Source organism: Vipera berus (genome assembly GCF_964194415.1).
Source record: "Vipera berus genome assembly, chromosome: 1".
Classification (NCBI taxonomy): Eukaryota; Metazoa; Chordata; class Lepidosauria; order Squamata; family Viperidae; genus Vipera; species Vipera berus.
The window spans coordinates 202964169-202983187 of NC_138202.1; the positions used below are offsets into that span (position 1 = coordinate 202964169).

The following is a 19019-nucleotide window of genomic DNA, read 5'->3' on the forward strand; positions in this document are numbered from 1 at the left end:
ACTGGGTGGGCGTGGCCAGCTCTACATTGTTCGCATCAAGGGTGCCAATGGGGGCCTGGGCAGGAGTGGGACAGATCTGAGGGTCTCTGGCAGAAGGAGGGTCTCTGGGCCAGGGCCAAGGCAGTGGGGGCCGTTCCCTCACTGTTTCCAGGATGGCTTTGCGGGCCACATGAAACCACTTTGCGGGCCGGATCTGGCCCCCGGGCCTTGTGTTTGACATGTCTGGTCTAGGGGGGGAAAAAAGCTATTTCTAAAAGTCTGGGTCGCCATTGTTCTCTACTATAGTTGGAAGCAAAGTCTTGAGCTGGAGAAGATTGGATACAATAGCTAATCTTTCCAATAGTGGTCCCTGGGTCAAAACCCTACCAAGAGTGCAGTTAAATTGTCTGTAATATCACATCAAATCCGTGAAGAACACTGATAGATCTGTAGATCTGCCTGGCCTTAGGTAACGTCCGTCATCCCGACTACCATCAGAAAAGCAGTGGTGAAGTTCAAGAACGTTCAAATGGAGTTCAAGGAAGAGTAACAAAAACCCACTGATTGCTCCTAAAAAGAACACTGAGGCACTCATTTCAAGTTTATTAAAAAGCTCTTTGAAAACCGTTTGTAGAAATATTCTATGGACAGATGAGTCAAAAGTGGAACTTGGGGGGCTAAATGGTTGTTAACGTTAGAAATGCTACTAAGCTGAAGCCTTTTGCCGTGGTAGAATGGGCCAAATTTCTTACACAGAAAAATAAGACTATTATAGGTTTTGTGATCAGTTACTGAACCTAAAGTCTGTAGCTTTTCACAGTGGCTCATTCCTTATTGAATAACCTGAATGAATGAAACAAGCATCCGGTTTGCTCTGGTTTGTTCACTCAAATTCTCTTTTATACACATCAGAAACACCCATAAGAAACAACCAGTGATGCAAACTTTAGAAAATCAGAAAGTTGAGATGCTGGGTGTTCGTTCGAGGAGCAGCAGTGGAAAAAGAAAAATCATTAGCAATATGAAGTTAAATAGGACCATCTGTTACACACTACTGAACTTCAAGCAGCCTAAGTGTTAACCGCAGACACAGTCAAATAGTGCTGTGGATCTTGAATTGTGAGATTCCCAGAAATGAAAAAGTCAATAATTGAAGCTGAAGTTTAAATCATTTTAATGTTTGTTTGCTACAAAGATCAACACAGAAGTTTGAAGTTCCTCAAAGATTAAAAAATTTATTGCAGAACATTTCTAATTAATGAAAGCTTATGTCATAATAAATTATTTATTTCTAAGCTACAGCAAGACAAAGATGGCTCCAGCTTCAGAAATCTTTATTTTGAACCAAGATATATTGAAATAGAAGGACTATGCATATTCTTTTCTTCAGCCCTAAAGACTCTCCTCTATTTCCAAACTATAAAAGGACCCTATTTTATTTTATGGAGTACAAAATGAAGCAGGGCACAGGCTGATAGAATTTTGTCAAGAGAATACGATGGTCATAGCAAACACCCTTTTCCAACAACCCAAGAGACGGCTCTACACATGGACATCACCAGACGGTCAACACAGAAATCAGATTGACTATGTACTCTGCAGCCAAAGATGGAGAAGCTCTATACAGTCAATAAAAACAAGACCAGGAGCTGACTGTGGCTCAGACCATGAGCTTCTTGTTGCAAAGTTTAAGCTTAAACTGAAGAAAGTAGGGAAAAGCACTAGGCCAGTCAGGTATGAATTAAATCATATCCCTGTTGAATATACAGTAGAGGTGACAAATAGATTTAAGGAATTAGATCTGATAGACAGGGTGCCTGAAGAACTATGGACAGAGGTTCGCAACATTGTACAAGAGGTAGCAACCAAAACCATCCCAAAGAAAAAGAAATGCAAGAAAGCAAAATGGCTGTCTGAGGAAGCTTTGCAAATAGCTGAGGAAAGGAGGGAAGCAAAAGGCAAGGGAGAAAAAGAAAGATACGCCCAATTGAATGCAGAATTCCAGAGAATAGCTAGAAGAGATAAGAATGACTTCTTAAATGAACAGTGCAAAGAAATAGAAGAAAACAATAGAATAGGGAGGACCAGAGATCTTTTCAAGAAAATTGGAGAGATGAAGGGAACGTTCAATGCAAAAATGGGCATGATAAAGGACCAAAATGGCAGGGACCTAACAGAGGCAGAAGAGATTAAGAAGAGATGGCAAAATTACACAGAAGAACTATACAAGAATGAGCTTAACGTCCCTGATAATCACAATGAGGTGGTCACTGACCTCGAGCCAGACATCCTAGAATGTGAAGTGAAGTGGGCCTTAGAAAACCTGAGCAACAACAAAGCTAGTGGAGGTGACAGTATTCCAGCTGAGCTATTCAAAATCTTAAAAGACGATGCAGTAAAAGTGCTACACTCAATTTGCCAGCAAATTTGGAAAACTCAACAGTGGCCACAGGATTGGAAAAGATCAGTTTACATTCCAATTCCAAAGAAAGGCAGTGCCAAAGAATGTTCAAACTATCGCACCATTGCACTCATTTCTCATGCTAGTAAAGTCATGCTTAAAATCCTACAAGCTAGACTCCAGCAGTATGTGGATCGAGAACTACCAGAAGTACAGGCAGGATTTCGAAGAGGCAGAGGAACTAGAGATCAAATTGCCAACATACGCTGGATCATGGAAAAAGCTAGAGAGTTCCAGAAAAACATCTACTTCTGCTTCATTGACTATGCTAAAGCCTTTGATTGTGTGGATCATAACAAACTGTGGCAAGTTCTTAAAGAGATGGGAGTACCAGAACATCTTATTTGTCTCTTGAGAAACCTATATGCGGGCCAAGAAGCAACAGTGAGAACTGGACACGGAACCACTGATTGGTTCAAAATTGGGAAAGGAGTCCGGCAAGGCTGTATACTGTCGCCTTGCCTATTTAACTTATATGCAGAGCACATCATGAGAAAGGCAGGGCTAGATGAATCAAAAGTTGGAATTAAGATTGCTGGAAGAAATATCAACAACCTAAGATATGCAGATGATACCACTCTAATGGCAGAAAGTGAAGAGGAACTGAAGAGTCTCTTGTTGCGAGTGAAGAAGGAGAGTGTAAAAGTTGGGTTGAAACTAAACATTAAGTAAACTAAGATCATGGCATCCGGCCCTCTTAATTCCTGGCAAATAGATGGGGAAGAAATGGAGGTAGTGACAGATTTTATTTTCCTGGGCTCCAAGATCACTGCAGATGGGGACTGTAGTCAAGAAATTAAAAGACGCTTGCTCCTAGGGAGGAAAGCCATGGCAAATCTAGACAGCACACTAAAAAGCAGAGACATCACCCTGTCAACAAAAGTGCGTATAGTCAAGGCTATGGTCTTCCCAGTTGCAATGTATGGCAGTGAAAGTTGGACCGTAAGAAAGGCTGAGCGCAAAAGAATTGAGGCCTTTGAACTCTGGTGCTGGAGAAGACTCCTGCGAGTCCCTTGGACTGCAAGGCGATCAAACCGGTCAGTCCTAGAGGAGATCAACCCTGACTGCTCTTTAGAAGGCCAGATCCTGAAGCTAAAACTCAAATACTTTGGCCACCTAATGAGGAGGAAGGACTCACTCGAGAAGAGCCTAATGCTGGGAAAGATTGAGGGCAATAGAAGAAGGGGACGACAGAGAATGAGGTGGCTGGATGGAGTCACTGAAGCAGTAGGCGTGAGCTTAACTGGACTCCAGAAGATGGTAGAGGACAGGAAGGCCTGGAGGAACATTGTCCATAGGGTCGCGATGGGTCGGACACGACTTCGCAACTAACAACAACAATTTTATTTTATGAAATTATTTCTATAGCTTTTATCATTCAAGTTACATCCCATCTTTCCATCTAAGTAGGATAATCAAGACAGCTTACAACATTCCCACAATAAAACTGGAAAATAAGGAAAAATAAAGTAATCAAGAGTTACTCAAAACCAGAGCTGCTGTAACATCTCAAATCATTTCTTTAAAATATGTTCAAAAGCTCTGTGTGCCTTATCCCTAGGTCAGGGGTAGGCAACCTTGGCTCTTTTATGACTTGTGGACTTCAACTCCCAAAATTCCTGAGCTAGCATGGCTGGCTCAGGAATTCTGGGAGTTGAAGTCCACGAGTCATAAAAGAGCCAAGGTTGCCTACCCGTTTGGTCTAACTACAGAAAGCTGAGGGGCTAAGCATAACTCATGGATGAATGCATTCCTTGGTTTACAAGTGAGGTAGGAGAAAACTCCCTTCTGCCTTTGTGACAGATGGGCCTTGAACAGTAGAGACAATTTAAAAAGGTTTCTCCTCAGTATTTTAAATCTCCAGGTAGCCCATAATGCGAAATTAGTTAATTAAAAGGCAAGTTCAGAATGGCTGATGGAATCCAAAACAGATGAAGATTAGGGTAAGAAAGACCATCCCAATAGCCTAAAGACTGGAAAGATGACAAGATGACAATCAGACTACCGACAGTAAAAATACTTCCACAGGAGGAACAGGTTTCTACCTCTCTCCTCACCACATTCGAGCCTGTGTATTTGGACATGTTGCCTTTTTTTTGGTTTTTCTGTTTTGAATTCTAAAAATAATAGATACTGTTATAGCACAAATGATTACTTTCTCAGATTAATCTACAGCACTGGCATTTCCTGATGGTCTCCCATCCAAATACTAACCAGGTTTGAGACTGCTTAAGTTTTTGTGATGAGTCAAGATTGGATAAGTGCTACTATCTAGCTGGACCAAAGAGTAAATCTTCCATTATAAGAGTGCTCATTTTTTATATCTCAGAAAACATAGATTTTTGTGACGCAGCCAACATTTCATCAGATCATTTCTTTAGAAATAAGCACAATATAATGGAATCTATAAAATAAAGTGGTAAGATTTTTTTTAAATAGATATCCTACTACTACTACTACTACTACTACTACTACTACTACTACTACTACCATCAATGTACTTCCTTGCAATTAAGTGATATGTGAAAAGAGAAATTTGGCCATGGGGTAATGGTGGAATTAGCACTTAATATGAATGTAATTTGCCTTTAGGGCCTCCGCGAGCTGCATTGGCTGCCAGTTGCCCTCCGGGTGAGATTCAAGGTGCTGGTAATGACCTACAAAGCCCGGGTCCGGATTACCTACGGCAGCACCTGCTGCTGGCGTCAACTTCCCGCCATCCAGTGCGCTCCCACAGAGTGGGCCTCCTCAGGGTGCCTCTGATCAGAGAATGTCGATTGGTGGCCCCCAGGGGGAGGGTGTTCTCTGTGGGCGCGCCAGACCTATGGAACCGCTTGCCGGTTGAGCTCCGGATCGCCCCTGACCTTCGCTCCTTCCGACGCGATCTAAAAACCTATCTATTTGAACAATCCGGCCTGGTCTGATGGGTTTGGGTTTTGGTTTTAGCATAGTTTTAATTACTGTATTATATTGGGCATATTTATTTAATCTTTTTTAACTTTTGTATTTTGTATTTCGATAATTATTGCCCTGTACACCGCCCTGAGTCCTTCGGGAGAAGGGCGGTATAAAAATTTAATTAATAATAATAATAATAATAATAATAATAATAATAATAATAATAATAATAATAATAATAATAATAATAATAATAATAATAATAATAATGTCAAACTCTCGACGTCACGTGATGTCACACAACGTATCGGAGCCTTTTTGCCATTGCCAGCAATGGGATGGGCGCAGCTTCCGGATGACGTGTCCTGCCCGCGGGCTAGCAGTTTGACACCCCTGGCCTAGAACAATTGTTTCAGACAAGATTACAAACTACCTCCGTCTATTCCCACCAGCAACTTGAAATAAAAGGGTAAGTTGGACTCATTAGATCCCAGTTCCCTTTAAAAAAAATGATTACTTTATTTAGCTCTGTCTTTTACCCAACAAAATTAATTTTTTTTTTAAAAAAGTCAATTTAGCACGATTGGGAATGCCAAAGCACACGCTACTTTTTTCTGAGATCAATTCTCTCCCTCAACTTCCATTATAATTTAATTTTGCTGCTGGTTCCAGCCAATCTTTATTTTTAGAAAGTTGATTTTATTCGATGTTAACTTTACCCCCACATACTCATGGAGTGAAGGAGACAGCTGCTTTGACATTATTAAATTTTGTATTCCCATCTTGGCCGTATAAAAATGCATGCTGTGGGGCGTGTGGGAAGAGCACTTACAACTTCTTTAGAGTGTCTTGTTTTTCCTGTTGAGTCAGGGAAATCTGGCATTTTCTAGCTTCAGTTGAACCTTGAAAATATTCAGACACCTTGGTGAATAGATTCTCCTCCTATCCAAAAAAACAAAATCCCAATACCAGTTTTTGAAACACAAATCCATTTTTTTATTTTACTGAATCCAAACGTTACACAATACTGGTACTCTTCATTATAGTTTCAAATGCCAACAAGCAAATCTGAAGAGAAACAAGCTCAATTCTGTGAAATGCTTTCTGCATCGCTTGCAATACTCTTTGGCTGTACATTTTTTAGCTATTAAACTGAACCACAAATAAATATGGTCCATAAACCTGACTCCAGTCATACTAAGAAATTGTTGGGAAATACTTGGTGCCTGCATGGCTCAAATTATGACATTTATCAGAAGTCTGTAAAACAGTCAGAAGCATACTTCACCAATTATTATTAAAGAAATTGGATGGCGTGGTAAATGACTCTTAATATTCCTGTTATCGCCTATGGGATACTGTAATACGATGTTACCTCCAGATTTATATTTCACGCTAAGACTGACTAAACAGTGGAAAGATGCGTCCAGGGGTATCGCATACATAATCTCATGCTAGCAGAAGTTTTCCATTTGTATTTCTATCTTATATTAGAATAGAATAGAACTGGAAGGGATCTTGAAGGTCTTCTAGTCCACCCCCCTGATCAAGCAGAAGAACCTATACCATCTCAGAGAAGCGACTGTGCAGTCTCTTCTTAGAAACCTCCAGTGATAGAGTGCCCATGATTTCTGAAGGCAAGCTGTTCCACTGGTTAATTGTCCTCATTGTTAGGAAGGTTCTCCTTAATTCCAGGTTGCTTGTCTCTTTTGATTAGTTTCCAACCATCGTTTCTTGTCCTGCCCTCTGGTGCTTTGGAGAATAGTTCGACCATCGTCCTTGTGGCAGCCGCTCAAATACTGGAACACTGCTATCATGTCACCCCTGTTGCCTCTTTTCCTTAGACTAGTCAAACCCAAGTCCTGCAGCCATTCTTCATATGTTTTAATCTCCAGGCCTTTGATCATCATCCCTTATATTATACGGTTGTGAAAACATCATTAACCACTATACACACTCCCTATACACACATCTGGTACACACACATCAGGGGAACAAAAAATGGCCAACTCCATGGGACCCATATTCACCCCTCATTTGTGGGTGGTAATTGCCCAAGATGAGATTTCAGCGGCACTCAATACCATGATTAAGGTGTGTAAACTACAACCAGATCATGAGCATAATCCATGAGAGTTGAGGGATTCCATTTTAACTACAATTTAATCCATAGTTTGGGGTTTTAAACCTCATCCTAAGCCTAATCATACCATGCCTAAGAATAGAGCGTCAGCCAGGTAAATCTAACCATGTATCTGAAATACACATGAACAGTACATAAATATCAACGTACTGTTACATTTCACTGAGGAGAAGCAAGATAAGTTGCCATTAATGCATTTTCTCACCTTATGGCTTCTATTTATATGCTTCACTATTCTATTAGTTACAACCTGACACTAGTCTACCCTAGCCACCCACTATCTCTGAGTACTTCAAGATCATTCTCTCAGCCCAATATTCTCATGCTTGAACTAAATGGGAGGCAGGGAGCAAATCAATAGGTAATATGACCAACAGAATGTATTTTTTAGAACTCAACACAAAAGCAAACGTAGCATCTATGGTGACAGGTGGAACAAATGCAACAAACACATTCAGCAGTTCTTATTTGGTTCCTCAGATCTAAGTTCATACAACTGGAAGTAGAAGGGTAAAAATGGCCTTAAATGTTTTTCACTGAACCTCAGTTCTGGCATACGGCAAACCCACTTTTGAAATCTATGGCACATTGGTGTGGCTTTCACCAAGACAGTTAATCCATAACTCAGGGGTTCCCAACCGGGGGGGGTGAGACGATATTCCAGGGGGTGCGAAATCCTGGGTTTAGTAGTTTCAAAAATATGGTGTATATGCATAATTCATTGCTGTTATTTCGAACTTTTGTAAGGGTTGCGAGAATATATCAGAAGCGTTGTAGGGGTGCGGAGTATAGAAAAGTTTGGGAACCATTGCCATAACTGAAATATATTACTTAAAACTTCAGGAGTGTCTTATATGGCTGGATGTTATCCTTAACGAGTCGTGACATGAGGAAAACACCATATGGGTGCCACATGGATAGGGGTTTTTTTCGTATTATGATTTTAATGCAATTTTGGGGAGGGCTCTGAATTGAACCGCAATAATTGTAGAGGCAAGACACAATGTTCAATCTTTTTTCATGTACCGTATATACTTGAGTATAAGCCGAATTTTTCAGCCCACTTTTTGGGCTGAAAAATTCCACTTCGGCTTATACTCCAGTCAACAAAAAAACTTACCGAGGACTTGTGCGCGGCCGAGGCTTTGGTGCTTCCGGGATCGCCCGCACCTCTCCCAAGCCACCGCCGTCCGAGACCTGCCGAAGTTTGGGGAGGTTTGGGGAGGTGCGCGCGCACCTCCCCAAACTCCGCGCCTTGCCTGCCTGCTTCTTTCCGCAGCGGAAAGAAGCAGGCAGGCAGGGCGCGGAGGAACGGAGACTTGCCGACGTTTGGGGAGGTTTGGGCGCCTCCCCAAACCTCGGCAGGTCTCCGTTCCTCCGCGCAGACCTGCCGACGTTTGGGGAGGTTTGGGCGCCTCCCCAAACCTCCCCAAACCTCAGCAGGTCTCCGTTCCTCCTGCCGACCTTTGGGGAGGTTTGGGCGCCTCCCCAAACCTCCCCAAACCTCGGCAGGTCTCCGTTCCTCCTGCCGACCTTTGGGGAGGTTTGGGCGCCTCCCCAAACCTCGGCAGGTCTCCGTTCCTCCTGCCGACCTTTGGGGAGGTTTGGGCGCCTCCCCAAACCTCCCCAGGTCTCCGTTCCTCCTGCCGACCTTTGGGGAGGTTTGGGCGCCTCCCCAAACCTCGGCAGGTCTCCGTTCCTCCTGCCGACCTTTGGGGAGGTTTGGGCGCCTCCCCAAACCTCCCCAAACCTCGGCAGGTCTCCGTTCCTCCTGCCGACCTTTGGGGAGGTTTGGGCGCCTCCCCAAACCTCCCCAAACCTCGGCAGGTCTCCGTTCCTCCTGCCGACCTTTGGGGAGGTTTGGGCGCCTCCCCAAACCTCGGCAGGTCTCCGTTCCTCCGCGCAGACCTGCCGACCTTTGGGGAGGTTTGGGCGCCTCCCCAAACGTCCCCAAACCTCGGCAGGTCTCCGTTCCTGTTTGGGGAGGTTTGGGCGCCTCCCCAAACCTCGGCAGGTCTCCGTTCCTCCGCGCAGACCTGCCGACGTTTGGGGAGGTTTGGGCGCCTCCCCAAACCTCCCCAAACCTCGGCAGGTCTCCGTTCCTGTTTGGGGAGGTTTGGGCGCCTCCCCAAACCTCCCCAAACCTCGGCAGGTCTCCGTTCCTCCGCGCAGACCTGCCGACCTTTGGGGAGGTTTGGGCGCCTCCCCAAACGTCCCCAAACCTCGGCAGGTCTCCGTTCCTGTTTGGGGAGGTTTGGGCGCCTCCCCAAACCTCCCCAAACCTCGGCAGGTCTCCGTTCCTCCGCGCAGACCTGCCGACCTTTGGGGAGGTTTGGGCGCCTCCCCAAACGTCCCCAAACCTCGGCAGGTCTCCGTTCCTGTTTGGGGAGGTTTGGGCGCCTCCCCAAACCTCGGCAGGTCTCCGTTCCTCCGCGCAGACCTGCCGACCTTTGGGGAGGTTTGGGCGCCTCCCCAAACGTCCCCAAACCTCGGCAGGTCTCCGTTCCTGTTTGGGGAGGTTTGGGCGCCTCCCCAAACCTCCTCAAACCTCGGCAGGTCTCCGTTCCTCCGCGCAGACCTGCCGACCTTTGGGGAGGTTTGGGCGCCTCCCCAAACGTCCCCAAACCTCGGCAGGTCTCCGTTCCTGTTTGGGGAGGTTTGGGCGCCTCCCCAAACCTCGGCAGGTCTCCGTTCCTCCGCGCAGACCTGCCGACCTTTGGGGAGGTTTGGGCGCCTCCCCAAACCTCCCCAAACCTCGGCAGGTCTCCGTTCCTCCGCGCAGACCTGCCGACCTTTGGGGAGGTTTGGGCGCCTCCCCAAACGTCCCCAAACCTCGGCAGGTCTCCGTTCCTGTTTGGGGAGGTTTGGGCGCCTCCCCAAACCTCCCCAAACCTCGGCAGGTCTCCGTTCCTCCGCGCAGACCTGCCGACCTTTGGGGAGGTTTGGGCGCCTCCCCAAACGTCCCCAAACCTCGGCAGGTCTCCGTTCCTGTTTGGGGAGGTTTGGGCGCCTCCCCAAACCTCCCCAGGTCTCCGTTCCTCCGCGCAGACCTGCCGACGTTTGGGGAGGTTTGGGCGCCTCCCCAAACGTCCCCAAACCTCGGCAGGTCTCCGTTCCTGTTTGGGGAGGTTTGGGCGCCTCCCCAAACCTCCCCAAACCTCGGCAGGTCTCCGTTCCTCCGCGCAGACCTGCCGACCTTTGGGGAGGTTTGGGCGCCTCCCCAAACCTCCCCAAACCTCGGCAGGTCTCCGTTCTTCCTGCCGACCTTTGGGGAGGTTTGGGCGCCTCCCCAAACCTCCCCAAACGTCGGCAGGTCTGCGCGGAGGAACGGAGACCTGCCGAGGTTTGGGGAGGCGCCCAAACCTCCCCAAACAGGAACGGAGACCTGCCGAGGTTTGGGGAGGTTTGGGGAGGCGCCCAAACCTCCCCAAACAGGAACGGAGACCTGCCGAGGTTTGGGGACGTTTGGGGAGGCGCCCAAACCTCCCCAAAGGTCGGCAGGTCTGCGCGGAGGAACGGAGACCTGCCGAGGTTTGGGGAGGCGCCCAAACCTCCCCAAAGGTCGGCAGGAGGAACGGAGACCTGCAGAGGTTTGGGGAGGCGCCCAAACCTCCCCAAAGGTCGGCAGGAGGAACGGAGACCTGCCGACGTTTGGGGAGGTTTGGGGAGGCGCCCAAACCTCCCCAAAGGTCGGCAGGAGGAACGGAGACCTGCCGACGAGCCGCGGCCACACAGGGTATTCCTGTGTATTCAGGCTTGCAAAATGGCGGATCGAGCCTCTGCTGGCGGCAGAGGCTTGCAGAACGGCGGATCGGCTTATACTCGAGTCAATAACTTTTTCCAGTTTTTGGGGGTGAAATTGGGGGTCTCGGCTTATACTCGAGTCGGCTTATACTCAAGTATATACGGTAATCCATTTTCACAAACAAAACTGCTCCTTCTCTTAAGATTTTTTTTCCCATTCAAGAAAGAAAGCTTGATTTCTTTTTGCATCTGAAGAAAAAAAAATCCTCGGGATTTATTTTGGCCATAAATTAAGCCTATAGGAAAGGGCTGACATATCTATCTTCCCCTATTGTTCCATTCAAAGTTTAGAGAAGGCTTCTCTCACAAAAGGAAAACTCTGTCAGGATATTTCCTGTGTCTCTCCCACGGTCCTAGTAAACATGAGTAAGACTCTTCAAGGACAGTTGATAAAGCTTATAATTTCACCTGCTGCCTCCATCTGCTTTGAAATTAATTGTTTATGGCTGAAACTGGCGGTGTAAAGAAAAATAATTGCCCCATTTTCAAAAAAAAGAGGCAAAAAAGAGTTAACGTTTTGCAAAATAACAGAAAAAATATCTCTATGTGAAACACTTCCCAACATGTCCTGCAAGTGCAGTAGATTTTCCCCTCGAAGCCACACCCTGCATGTGTTATATTTTGAGAACTGAACAATTAATGTAAGGAATGTGAGTCATTCTCTGAATGACACTGTGAGAACTAAAGAGTCTCTTTTTTAAGAGGGATATATAAATTGTCTGAAAAATAGAACAACTCCATAATAAAGACAACAATGAAACAGAATAGATATTTCATATAATACCCATTATGGCACTAACAATGATATTTCCATAATTAATGAACTGGGGGATCAGGGAGGCAGAGAGAAATGGATACAAAGTTAAGGGGATTTGTTTTGAGAATACAATTGCTTATTTCCTGTGGGAATGACATGGCTGGCAAAAAAGAAAAAAAATATAACATGAATTCTTATCCTGCTCAGTAAACTCAAATTCTTTTACTTATCTAAATTATCTTTCTCTGACACACACGCACAGGGAGAGAGAGGTACAGAGAGACATAAAAAAGGCCTATAGATATCATGTCTACTTTACCCTCTTAGTAGTTGACCTATGCAGGAAGCCAGTTTAGGAACATGCGATCCTAACAGTTCTGGATTTCTCAGTGACCAAGATAACATTCTAGATCAGAGGTCCCCAACATTTTGGGCACCAGGGACCAGTTCCGTGGAGAGAGGTTTTTCCGCAGACTGGAGTGTGTGTGGTTTTGTGTGTTGCCTGCATCCTGCAGATGGGGCTTTGCTTGTTTGTGAGGCCCGGTTGCTGGCATGCTGCGGCCCAGTACTGGTCCACAGACCGGGGGTTGGGGACACTTGTTCTAGATCATTTGGCAGACTTGGGCCTCAGAGGCACTGAGTGTTGAACAGAAAAGCAGGAGGAATATATTCCATAATTCCATAATTCCAAAAACAAAACAAACAAATAAATTATATTCTAAGTATTTCCCTGATCAGTTCCTTCCTCTTACCATACAATCAGAGATACTGTGGTCAATCAAGAAAAGAAGAGTGTTTCTAGAAAATTAGTTTATAATTCAAGGAATATATTTGTTTCTCAAATAAATGAAAATGCACCATCTCCCCAAATCAGGACAAACACCATTGTGTTTCCCTCAATTCAGAGAATTCCATAGAAAGCAGTAGCACAAATGTCACAGATGCTGATTAGAAAGGGCCAATCACTTTACCGATGACAAATGACATCCCTTGATCTCCCCCCTCCCCCGCTTGCACTACACTGTGTTTCTAACATAACCGTGTAATCTGGAGATTCGCACGGCCTTCAGAGAAGACAACCATCTGATCAATCTCAAGAGTGGCAAAGCCTCTTCTTGTTCTCAGAATCTCGCATTCACCTCTCGACATTGCTTGAAAATTTTTGCTGAAATGCTATAGCTAAGCTGCAAAATATAAGATGTATGTCAGATCTCAAAGCTACCATACTCACGCCCAGTGCTTTTTTTGTAAATAAAAAAAAGTGCCAGAAGTCACACACGTCATACAACCCGCCTTGCCTATCCTACAAGGTTCCATCCAAAAAAAGGTGCCGGAACTCCGTTCTGGGCGTTCTATGACAAAAAAAGCCCTGCTCACGCCACTCCTTCTCCATCAGACTGAGCTTTGTTTTCTGTTCACTGGAACAGATTCATTGGCAGGCAAAAAGAGGGCTGTGCGCTGGTGAATACTTAGTTTGAAATAGTTTGATATTCTGAGAAGGATTTCCATGGATCGCTGGGCTTGCACATCTTAAGCAAGGGGCACCTTGAGAATTCAATAACTGAACAATGGATTCTGTCCTATTGTGTCTATTTGTCCCCAGCAGACATGTTGGGTTCGAATTTAGCCTAACATATTGAGTTGCAGAACAAAACAGAGCTTTTTGCACAAGCATGCATCTGCTTTCATACTGGTTGATGGAGCTTTATTGCTCTTTCTGCATATTCTGTAAAAAATCTTTCACTGGAACAAGGCACACACAAAGAACCTCTCAGCTTAAAAAATACAGAACTTTTACCACAGAGGTTAAAAGAGAAAAGAACTGGATCTTGGTAAAGAAATAGTAAGCATAAGAAAAACTTTATCTGGAAACCTACAGGGGTGGTCTAAACCATAAGTGCATCAGATATGAGGATATAATTTCATAATCACAATATTTACATTAGCATGTTGGCTAAGGAATTCTGGGAGTTGAGGTACACACATCTTCAATTTGGCAAGTTAAGAAATGCTGATTTACATGACGTGATTATGCTGTCAGAATATTGCATTTGCCATTATCATTATTTACCCAGTTTAAAGAGATCCACAATCACATATAATGTACACCACCCTGAAAAGGATATTATCCACAAATTTAGCCAATTCACTGCTTACGCTTAAGTTAACGAATGGCTATATTTTAGCGCCCCAGCCAAGATCTTTGAGGGATTTCACTTCTTTCTATCTCCACTTAGAAAATTAACCATTTATCCCTACTCTTTATTTTTAGGGTAAGTTGTAGACCAGGCAGTGAAATCAAAATGAACCACAAAAGATGACAACACTAAACCATTTAAATTCTGTTGCCAACAGACCTCCATGCCGTGTCCGTGTCCTGGGGAATATCTTGATTCAAGGGTGACTTGATACATAAATAATTATAGATTGTCTTTGCTGATTGATTGCTGGTTCAGTGATTGTTCAGGAACAATGTTGATGAAAAAGGAGATTTACAACTGGTCTTCGAACTTGCAACCATCTTTGAGTCCCCACAATCACATGATTGTGACTCACTATTGGTTCACTACTTCAGTGATTAGGTATTAATCTAAGAACTTCAATTTTAGTAAATACAATATAATTGTTGTTTTACTACAGAAACTGAACTAGAGACTTATACTGCAATTACACTGAACGAAAAACCCTGCAATGTACATTTGATAAGATTACCCTTAAGGAAAGATGATAATTGAAGTATGATTTGCTACTGATTGTTTCTGAAGTAATATATTCATAAACAGTGAATTCAGAATGAATATTTTCAAAGATTTATTATTTGTCGGTAACACCAAAAGAAATAAAGGCCTCTTTTTAAAAAAGGCAATATTCTTTTGACTGCATGCCCCCGCTCACAAATCAAGCCTTAAAAGGATTTTCAATCTTATGGTTTTAAAAATCTTCTTGCAACCAAACTAGAAAAGAGCATGATTAAATAAATACAAAAAGAAAGCTGTATATCTAATATAGTAATTCATAAATGTTTTAAGCTGTTTCTGTTAAGGAACTACAAGAGCAAATCTGCAAAGAATTGCCATAATTAAAGTTTCTTTTGGACTTATGAAATGGCTGCAAATGGAAGCAACTCATAAACACATACCACTACAAGGCAGAAATACTATATATATAGTGCAGCTCTGTATTTGCGTTGTAACAATAATATGTCAGAGCATTTGAAGAGAACTGGTAAACAAGTGACAAGCATCCAAGATTTCCTTAACCTGCTAATTCTCAACCCCGCAGCAAATTTTTCCACAACAATTAGCAAGAGCACTTAGACTTATATACTGTTTCATAGAGCTATATAGCCTTCTCTAAGACGTTTACAGAGTCAGCATATTGCCCCCAATAATCTGGGTTCTCATCTTACCGACCTCGGAAGGATGGAAAGCTAAGTCAACCTTGAGTGGGTCAGGATCGAACTGTTGGCAGTGGGCAGAGTTAGCCTGTAATACTGCATTCTAACCATTGCGCCACCACGGCTCTTTCAATTAAATAAAATTGGGGTGCAGGCAGCTGTTAAAGGAATCATGAAACATTCTTCCTACTGCTTTCCGTCTCAAATATTTTCTTTGGCAATATAACCAGCAAATATGTACACACTGAAATGTAAGAATTTGATTTTTAAAAACTATAGTTTGTCACACGTCATATTGGCTGGGTTCCTAGACTAAGTGTTTGTCTTCCCACTGCCTCTTTGCCTGTATGCTACCTAATCCTTGTGATCTTTCCTATTTGGCATTGTTCCATGTTATAGTAAGACCAGGACCATTTATTTAAGAACAACCTAAATAATTTCATAGAAATTAGCCATATCTTAAAGCAATCTGATTTTAGGAGGTATCAGAATGTTCCACATGCTGTCCTAAAGTCCTTTGTTATAACACTGTTATTTTAAAACTATAATTCAAAACAGAAAAGCCTGTTTGTTAATCTAATTATTGCAGCTTTAATAATAACTGTTGGTGACTTCGAAGATCATGAATACTTAATTTTTTTTAAACTTTTGATTTTAACAAAACATCTATATAGACCCAATAAATTATTAGAACTTTAAAATTGGATAACACGTACATAGTTGAAAATTGTTTCTTTTGTCAGCAGTGTTTGTTTCTCAGTTATTTATTTATGTGTTGATATTGAGCCTTTGGGGAATTGTTCTTTATTAGCTTGAGAGCCTGTTTTGTTGACATTTCTATTAGTTAAGTAATAAGAGTTTGCTTTCCTATTTCCTATTTGTGTTTCATAGTATTTAATTATTTAAAGAATGTACTGGAATATGAAAAAATATGAATGTCTCCAGTTTCGTTTACGTTTTGTACAAATATTTTATTTTTTTAATTGTTGCATTTGCAGCACTTCTGAAGGTAACTACTGCTTGAAACATATTGGCTTTTGTTCCGCTTTTTTTAAAAAAAACCTTCCTTTCTTTGAGCCGAGAAATTGTTGTTCTTTCCCATCAGTTTACATATGGGCACTCACTGCTTTATCTTTTGTTGTTTTTTTTTTTTCAAGTTTTCATGCTACAAATTACAAATAAAGCTCAAGATCTTTTCCACAAGCAGTGCATATTATGTTCTAAACTTCCTGTCCAATCATGTTTGCTCTTGTTTCGTACCACCAGTAGAAAGTCTTTTGTTTCTGTTCTTGAATTTTGAGGTTAGCCAAGTGCAAACGCTTGATTCAGAGACAAAATTTGATAGGAAATTTCTTTTAAACATCCTTACATAACTCCAGTTATCACGCCATGTTCCCTTGCTGAATAACATGTTCCACTACCTCTTTTGGAGAATTCAAAATACTTATATACTTCTATTTGGTTTTTTGTTTTTTTTAAAAAAAAACTTAGAATGCAGTACCTTCAGTGATATGGGTGATCCCATCAACTTTCAACGACAAAACTTGAAAATTTTTTAAAAAAGAAATCCAGATAGCTTCACTATAATTGTGCGTTGTCAGTTAATTATTTTTAAGCTATCAATTTAAGGGCGAGGAGGGTAAGCAAATACCTTTCAAATATACAGAATGCATAAGCTATGTTCTACAAAGGAAATGTTGTGGCTTGTAACAATGCACCATTACTAGTTAATAAGTAGCTGGGAACAGTGGTAGATGATAGCAAAACATTTTGTTGGCTGAAAGATTGCATCAATTGTTCTTGTAATTCACGAGGTCTTGTGATTCCATTAAGACTTCTGAATCCTGTGCTTTTTTTAAAAAAAAACCACAACAAATTAATATAGTCATTCAAAAGAAATGTAGTGTTTTCAGATTCTTCTAGAACATCCTATACTCAGCAGTTACTAACATCATATTGCAAAAAAGTGTGCCATGAATAGTAGAAGCACTGAAGAAACAGATTCTAAAATGTTAAACTTTAAACTTTCAAACTCAAAAATTTCAAACTTCTAAGCATACATATGGGATTCCATGTTGTTCAGTCTTTTACTTGCTTCACCTTTTGGGAACCGATGTTTTCTCAAGGTTTTCTGCCAGTAACTAATTCTTTGGTAGCTTCTTATAGCTCATCGGTTCAGGGTTGACTCAGCCTTCCATCCTTCCAAGGTCAGTAAAATGAGGAGGACCCAGACGGTTGGAGACAATATGTTGACTGTGTAAACTGTTTAGGGAGGGCTGTGAAGCACTGTGAAGCAGTATATAAGTCTAAGTGTTATTGCTATTGTGTCTTCAGTGATCTTATCTAACCACCTTGTCTTCCTTTGGGCTCTTCTTTATGTTTTCATTTTTCCCAGCATCAGTGTCTCCTCCAGTGGCTGCTTCTTTCAAATTATATGTCCAACATACCTAAGCTTTAGCTTCATTATTAGCACTTCCGGTGAAAAGTCTGGTCTACTTTCATCTAGTATTTAATTATTTGTTGCTGTTGTCCATGATATTCTCAACTACTTTCTTTGGCACCACAATTCAAAGATAACCATTTTTCTTTGTTCAGCCTTTCTGATGACTCGGCTCTCATAGCCATAAGCCACAACTCTGACAACACCTCTGATGCCAGTGTGACATTTCTGCTTTCAATAGTTTGGTCAAATTTGTCATGTTTTTCCCCCCAGGTAACACACGGGTATTTCATATCCCAGGTCATTATCCCTTTTGCATCCTCAGAAACAAGGCAAAAGTGAATGCCAGAGTGCTCATCACGGGCAGAAAATTGGGCACAAAGAAGCGAAGAGAAAGGAATGAGTCATGAGTCCTTTGGGAAAGGGCGGTATATAAATCCAATAAAATAAATAAATAAATGTGCTCTTTCTTCAGCCAGGGCCTTCAAGAGGTAAACAGAAGAACTTCCTCATCCTCGCCAACAAACCTAAGCATAGTTTCCTTGTTTGGCCTATAGCTCACAAAGACTGAGAAGACATGTGAATATAGTCCTGAAATATAAATCCAATAAAATAAATAAATATAAATCCAATAAAATAAATAAATAAATGTGCTCTTTCTTCAGCCAGGGCCTTCAAGAGGTAAACAGAAGAACTTCCTCATCCTCGCCAACAAACCTAAGCATAGTTTCCTTGTTTGGCCTATAGCTCACAAAGACTGAGAAGACATGTGAATATAGTCCTGAAACTTTTGAGCACCCTGAAATGAAGCCATATGGTGAGGCAACAGGGAATCTTGAGGTACCCAAATGGACTTTCAACACAGGTAGTCCTCGAATTGCTTAATGTTATGTTATGTTACCTATAAAGCCCTAAATGGCTTGGGTCCGGGATATCTGAGGGAACACCTGCTGCCGGCATCAAGTTCCCTTCGTCCAGTGCGCTCCCACAGGGAGGGTCTTCTCAGGGTGCCACCGATAAGAGATTGCCGGCGGGTAACACCCAGGGATAGGGCCTTCTCAGTGGGGCCGCCTGCCCTTTGGAACCATCTGCCAGTGGAGCTGAGGACTGCCCCCGACCTCCGTTCATTCCGCCAGGGCC

At 42.8% G+C, this 19019-nt stretch overlaps 1 protein-coding gene across 2 annotated transcripts in view; it reads right to left on the reverse strand.

The window, feature by feature from the left end:
- Positions 1–19019, reverse strand: part of SLX4IP (SLX4 interacting protein) — a 103030-nt gene that overhangs the window by 3280 nt on the left and 80731 nt on the right. For both annotated transcript variants that reach the window (XM_081315047.1, XM_081315048.1), the window contains one exon: positions 6171–6280. In XM_081315047.1, coding sequence (XP_081171173.1) covers positions 6171–6280 — 110 coding nt within the window. The remainder of the gene's footprint in view (positions 1–6170; positions 6281–19019) is intronic.